This window comes from Gekko japonicus, unplaced genomic scaffold (genome assembly GCF_001447785.1).
Source record: "Gekko japonicus isolate JY-2015 unplaced genomic scaffold, Gekko_japonicus_V1.1 scaffold2696, whole genome shotgun sequence".
Classification (NCBI taxonomy): domain Eukaryota; kingdom Metazoa; phylum Chordata; class Lepidosauria; order Squamata; family Gekkonidae; genus Gekko; species Gekko japonicus.
The window spans coordinates 3184-10076 of NW_015160303.1; the positions used below are offsets into that span (position 1 = coordinate 3184).

The following is a 6893-nucleotide window of genomic DNA, read 5'->3' on the forward strand; positions in this document are numbered from 1 at the left end:
AGGGAAAACCATAGAGTTTTCCCTTGTATGGCCATGGCCCCGCCCCCAGCATGCCCGCGTCACTTCCGGGTGACGCGCACGTCGGGGTGGAGTTCCCCCCGGGGCCCAATCTGGCACCGCTGGGGAATGGGCCTCTGGGGCGGGGGTTTCCCCGACCCCCAGGAGGACTTGAGATCCCTATCACCATAAGTCAACTGCAGCTTGGTGGCACACACACAGAGGGAGTAACTAATTACTCTGGGGCCCTGAAGATTCATTCATGTCATGCCAAATCATGGGGCTGGATCCAGACTGAACTGACAGTTTCCACTGATTTGCCCTTCTCAGTGCAGAACACATACCCCTGCTGTACCCGAGGCTGCCTCTCCCGACCCCCAACTGAGCAGCATTTATCAGGGGGCTGTAGCAGGAGGGAGGAGGTGGGAAAGTTTTCGCTCCAAGAAGAAGTGGGGTCACACCATGGCCTGGAAGTCCAATTTATAAAAGGAATGGTGGAGGCTCCAGCTTTTAACAGGCAAAAATAAGATCTTCTTTCCCCGCTCATAGTTTTTCGGAGTAATGGACATAAGAACTATTGTCTTTTTAATGTTAATATTTACTAATTAAAGAATACGAGTTGGAATTGAGATGTGAAACTTTTTTTAAAATGTAAAGCTTTCTAGAATGCTCAGAGAAAGATGTCTCCCATTTTCTGAGGTTGTTCCTATTCTTTGAAGTAGTGCGCCTTTGCGTGTAGTTCTCTTAATTTAGCTGTTTCCCGAAATGTGAGATTTGATTTTATGCATGAGTCGCTAGATCCGCAGCTGAATTTATAAGGAGAGTTAAATATTTAATGTATGTGGCAGGAGAAAATGTGTAAGCACTCCAGCATTAATTAGCTGTAGATGGATGCTAGTAATAGCATTACGCCGACAGCATTTCTAGGCAGTGTTATGGGTTCCATTTTCCTTGCTGGATTTCCCAGAAGCCTACGGTCCCTGAGCGAAATCTTCAGAAATCCTGAATGACAAAATTAGTCCTCCTCGCAGAGCACAGAAATAATCTTTTTATAAATTGCTCATGTTATGGTAAAAGGTATCGTAGTAGTAAAAATACTTTGCGTTTCTATGGTCCTTAAGAGTGTTTCAAAGCGTTTCACATACAATAGCGCAGTAATCGTTACAATGACTCTGTAAGGCAAGACAATAATATTATCCCAAACTTGTTGAGCAGAGTGCTGAGTCTTAAATGGTGCTTTCCCTAAGCCTGCTTTGTGAATTCAAGGACGAGGCAAAACTGGCACCAGGGATTTCCTGGCTCAGTTTTAGTAGCGGCAGTTACTTGATGGAAGTATGTGTGCTGTGAAAGCAGAGTAAAGTCCTTCCAAGAGTTTTTGACTGCCTGCCTCTTTCTGGGCACAACTGAAGGTGCTGATAAGGCCCAATCCTGTTCTTCTCTCCAGAAATGGTGACTGTGTTATGCCCCGTTGCAAAGTCTTGCCCCTCATCTTGTTTCTGGTGCTTGAAAATGGGGATGGATACAGGCTCAGTGGTTTTGCAAGCTCCCCTTGTTTGTTGACCTGACAGAACTAGAAAATATATGAAATTCAAAGGCACTCGAATGAATTCTTCCTCTTCTTCCTCCTCTTCCTTTGTTGAGTGCCTGACCCTGGGTGTACTGTTTCGTCTGGAGTGCACATTTGTGCATTCAGAAAGCACCACCACAGCTGAAGTGGATCCATCTCTCTTTCAGATATTATTCAATGAAGAATTTGAGAGTCCCTTTGTGATAGTCCACAGCGTCTCCTTTGTGAAGGCCGATTCACATTCTGTAGGTGTACTACTCCTGCGAGTGGAGAAGGACGAGTTGGACGTGCATGGCAGCGGCTTCCACGTTTCACTGGAGTGGGTTACAATTAGGGAAGCGGCCAAAGAGGGTGAGTCGTCTACGGATTTTGGTTCTGCATATGTGAAAGGGATGCTATGGTGACCAGCTGCTGATGCAGTTCTGAAGTTGCCGTTCCAGTTGTTCAGTGAAGGATCCAGAATCCTGGGGTCTTGTAGCATTGGTAGTGAAAGGTAAATATGTATGTTTTGAGATTCCTGGAGCTTGCTAAAACCTTGAGGAGAGGCAGCGACCCTAAGCATAATCAATTCAGAAGCCTTACAGGCTTACTTCTGAGAAGCCATTATTAGGAAGAGGCCAGATGCCGTGAAAACGTGACTGCTGTGTGGTTGTGCCTCATCAGAATTTCTCAAGAGTAGCCACACCAAAGGTGCAATGAGCGTGCATGTGAAGATCTGCTGAAAATGAACCTTAAAGGGTATACACAGGGCTGCTACCTGTCCCTGCATTACTTTCTCTCATTTTCCCCGTAGTATAGTCCCTGCATTACTTTCTCTCATTTTCCCTGTGGTATATGATATGAGTTGTCATGGTTGGAGGGTTCTCCCACCATTCCATTTCACAGATTATCACCTACAGGGGTAGGGAACTTCTCAACATCAGTGCTGAGAGACAGAGAACAAGCTGGCCCAGGGGAACTTCGTGTCTGCAGCATTAAGAGTTGATTTATTAGGAGGTGTTCCAACCTGTCTTACTGGGGTGATTTGTTATTTACAATGCGATCTGAAGAAAAAAACAGAGTTGTTCAGTTTTTGTAATTCTGAATCGTTACTAAGAAAGTGATGGCCTTTGGCGAATAATAAACATTTGCATTTTATTAAAATATTTATGCCTTTCCTCTTTGCTCAAGGAGGGTAAAATGTTCATCCCAACTTAAAAACAAAATAAGCATGTAGGTCTTAGCAGCTGGTAATGGTTGGAGAGTAAAACAACTTTCTTTTATTTTTATTTTTTTTAAAAAGAGAACATCGTGTTTTAAGGTTGGAAGGCTTGGGAAATAACAGTTTGGAACACGTTGGGGTGTCTGGGATGATAGACAAAAGGTTCACATGAGTAAAATTGATTTTTGGGTTTCTCACCTTAATCAGTATATCTTGTGGGATCCAGAATCTGACACCTTGGGAGCGTGGGGGATTTTGAGAAATTGTGTTTTAACTTTTCTGCCTTTAGGGCAAATCAATAATCTGCCTCTGTGCAAGTATTGTGTCTGTGTGTGGTGATCTGTGATGGACACTTATTTGCTTTTTTTAAAGAAAAATCCTTTTTTAAGATTTGTGTTTTTAAATTTTTTATACCTCTCTGGTCACAGTCCTGCATGCACCTACTGGGGAGTAAATGCATAGGATTGGGCTGCATAACTCCGCTTGCATACTGCTTTTACTGATAATGGAATATGACTGTTACTGTTCGTCTCTTTTCTTCCATTTTCATGTAAGTGTTTTCAAAACTAAAGTACTCGCAGTCCCTTACAGAAAAGGAAGGACAATATGTATATATCTTAATGTTACTTACACAATTTTTAGTCCTTGACATGTGTTCAGAGAGAGAAAGAAGCTGGCTTTGTAAGTGTCACAAGTGATGGCCAATCAGTGCTGTGCATGGGAAGCTTCTAGGGCAGACTGGAAGAACTGGATCCTCTCCTCCCCAAGCCCACACCAGACAAGAAGGCCATGTGTGTGCCTAAATAGCAGTGAGTCAGATTCATGTTCATAGCTGAAGCTGTGCATCTTTACCCACAAGAAGAGCCCTGCTGGATCCGACCAGTGATCCATCTAGTCCAGCATCCTGTTTCACACAGTTGCTGGCTAGTTGCCGTGGAGGGCCAACATACAGGCCATAGAGGCTGAGCCCGTCCCATAATGTTGCTTCCTAGCAGTGGTATTCAGAGGCTCAGTGCCTCTGCCTGTAGAGGTTCTCTGTAGTCAACATGGCTAGTTGCCACTGATTGACCTCTCCTTGCATGGATCTGTCCTTACCCCTAGTTTATAGAAATCAAACTACTATCAGAAATAAGCTTGTTACAAGATTGCGGCTCTCTGCTGAAGCCAGCCTGCCCCCAGTGACATTTTTCCTCCCAGTATCTCCTCCTCTGTACACAGCAAGAGCTCTTTTGTATCCCAAGTGAAGGTTAAACAGCAAAGTTAAACTTCTCTCAACCCGGACAAAAACAGCCAGTGTCCTTGGATAGTATTGCCTCCTGGTGGGAACAGAAACTCCACATTACCTGGGAGTCTTTATATTTTGTCCTAGTTTACCTGCTGATGCAAAGAACCTTGCAGTAGAAACCAGCATTACCTTTCTCTGTTTACATTCATGTGTTCAGCAGCCCTGAGCTTTGGCGACTTAGCACCTAATTTTATATATTTCCTTAGGTCTTTGAAACACAGTATTGCCAGTACCTTTTACATTTAAAAAATGTTTCCAGGCTTGATTTAATTACAAAATACAAAGAAAAAAAAATGTAGAAGGGGACAAGCTGATCAGTAGCTAGAAGCCTGAATTAAAATTTTCTATTTAGAGGCAGCAGAAGGAATTTGTAGTGTTATCGACCAGGATATTTAATGTGCAGCAGCTTCAGCCCAGGAAAAATAAGGCAAAATTGCTGTGCATGGAAAAACAATTACTGTAATCATACTGCATCGCTAAAGCGCCAGATCGATTTTTCATTAAAAAAAAAAACCCTTATTTTTTTTCAGTTGAACTTCTCCAGTTTTAAAACTTTCAAAGAAAGGGGAGCAAGATGCAGAAAAAGAGGCTGAAGCGGGAGCTTATGGGTTCAAGCCTTGGACAGGGGTCTCAAGCATCTGGAAAGGCAATCCAGACGTTAAATCCAGATGTTAAATCCAGACGTTAAATCCAAAAGGGAAAACATGAGAGGCACTTATTTGCGCCCAGACAGGAGGTTCATAGCAGTGCCAGTCTGAGTGGCTTGGAGTCAGAGGGAACTTGCCAGTACCCCCACATGCGCACCCACCCATCCAAAGCACAGTGGGGAATACACAGGAACTTTCAGGGCATGGTGAGAAACCACACTCAAGGTATACAATAGAGAGTACCTCTCAAGGCGAACACAGTAGGGAAACAGATTCTGGCTTCAGTTATAGGGCCAGAAGCTTGAACAACAGGAAGATTCCCTTTTCCCAGGCTTAGAGAAAGGGCGGGGGAATCCAGGTCATGGTATGCTCCCTGATTGGCCAAGGGGGAGACATAGGGAGTTCGTAGGTCCTGGGAAGGTCTCCAGATCCGGAAAGGAGAGGAGGCAGCTGAGCAGAGACGGGTTTGTTCATGACTATTACCTTATCAAGCTGGGGGTTTTGAACAAGAAGTTCTAACTAGCTTGTATAGGGTTTGTGTATTCCGATTAGCTTGTATAGGTTTCTTGTGATCGAATAACTTTTTAAAGCTGTGAATGCTAACATGAGTCTAGGTCCTTGCCAACAGAAATGTTAAAGCAGCAGATTATGGTTTTTACCTAAATGTTCAGTGTTGCCCTTTGGCCCTGGGACCGCAGCTAGCATAATACGAGTTTCCTTTCCACTGTATGGAGATTCTCTTACAACCTGGTGAAAGTGATACTAAAATCCAGCCAGATGGGAGCAGTTTCAAGGTATCTGCTCAGAGCCTGCCGTGCCTTGACTTGGGTTGCTACAGCCAAGACAAGCCGGGAGGGCACTGCATTAAATGTGATCTTTATTCTTAGCCGACTGTTCTATTTTTTAGGTGTCCTAGAGTATGAGGTTTCAATGCGTCAGGTTCTTCAAGGAAAGTCCGTTCCTCACTACGCAGCCATAGAACCCAGCGGTGACGGTCTGATGGTTATCTCTTACAAGCCCTTCACGTTTATAAAGCAGAACTGTGAGGACAAAGACGAGGAAAGCAAAAGGAAGGCGGAGGAAGAAAAAAAGAAAGGTAACCCTGGTTTCCTGATCTCAGATATTTTATATATATTTAACTTGTAGCCCATCTCGTCTTAAAGGTTCATTAAAACATTGGCCTCCTACTGACCTATCAGGCCAGCGGCAGCCCACTGAGATGCATCTTGCGCTGCTTCTGGAAGAGGTGCCAGTTCTGACCTTTCGCGTATCTCCAGGGCAGCATTTCCTGCTGTTGAAAGGCAGCTGCTGCCTGTAATTCTGTGTGTTCTGGTAACTCTAAGACAATGCAAGAGGGGTTGTTGAGAGCGATCATCATGGAACAGAAGGGGGTGTGCTGTCTCAAGTATGTCAGGGCCACCAACAGCTGTTCGTACAGGCTGCCTTCAGATGGGATAGGCTGCCACTGTAAATGCTGGAGCACAAATGCAGTGAGTTGTCGCTGTCACGTGTACGCCATCTTTCTCCCCAGTGGGGACCCAAAGTGGCTTTCATCATTCTCCTCTCCTCCATTTTACCCTCACAACAACCCCATGAGGTAGGTTAGGCTGAGAGCGTTTGACTGGCCCAAGGTCCCCCAGCGAGCTTTCATGGCATGAATGGAGATTCAGACCTGGGTCTTCCAGATATTAGTTTGACCCTGTTTACTGCTACACCACATTTGTACTGGGAGGCCATCTAGTCCAACCCCCGGCTCCATGCGGGATCAGCCTAGAGCATCCCTGACAAGTGTTTGTCCAGACGCTGCTTGAAGACTGCCAGGGAGGGGGAGCTCACCACCTCCTTAGGCAGCTGATTCCACGGTTGCACAACTCTTCCTGTCAAAACGTTTTCCCTAAGATCCGGGCGGTACCTTCCCACCCTTCATTTAAACCCAGTCTTGCGAGTCCTCTCCTTTGCTGCCAACAGGAACAGCTCCCTGCCCTCCCCTAAGGGACAGCCCTTTGGTGTAGTCAGTTTGGTGTCGTGGTTAAGAGTGTGGACTCTAATCTGGGAGAGCTGGGTTTGATTCCCCACTCCTCCACTTACAGCTGCCGGTGAGACCTTGGGTCAGTCACAAGTTCTCTCAGAGCTGTTCACTCAAGAGCAGTCCTCGAAATACCTCTGTCAGCCCCACCTGCCTCACAGGGTGTCTGT

At 45.3% G+C, this 6893-nt stretch overlaps 1 protein-coding gene across 1 annotated transcript in view; it reads left to right on the forward strand.

The window, feature by feature from the left end:
- The window catches only part of LOC107114712 (nudC domain-containing protein 1-like), a gene marked incomplete at its 5' end in the record, with an annotated part of 56420 nt that overhangs the window by 3003 nt on the left and 46524 nt on the right, over positions 1-6893 (forward strand). The window contains 2 exons of the mRNA XM_015416301.1: positions 1732-1915; positions 5605-5793. Of these exons, the coding sequence (XP_015271787.1) occupies positions 1732-1915; positions 5605-5793 (373 nt within the window). The remainder of the gene's footprint in view (positions 1-1731; positions 1916-5604; positions 5794-6893) is intronic.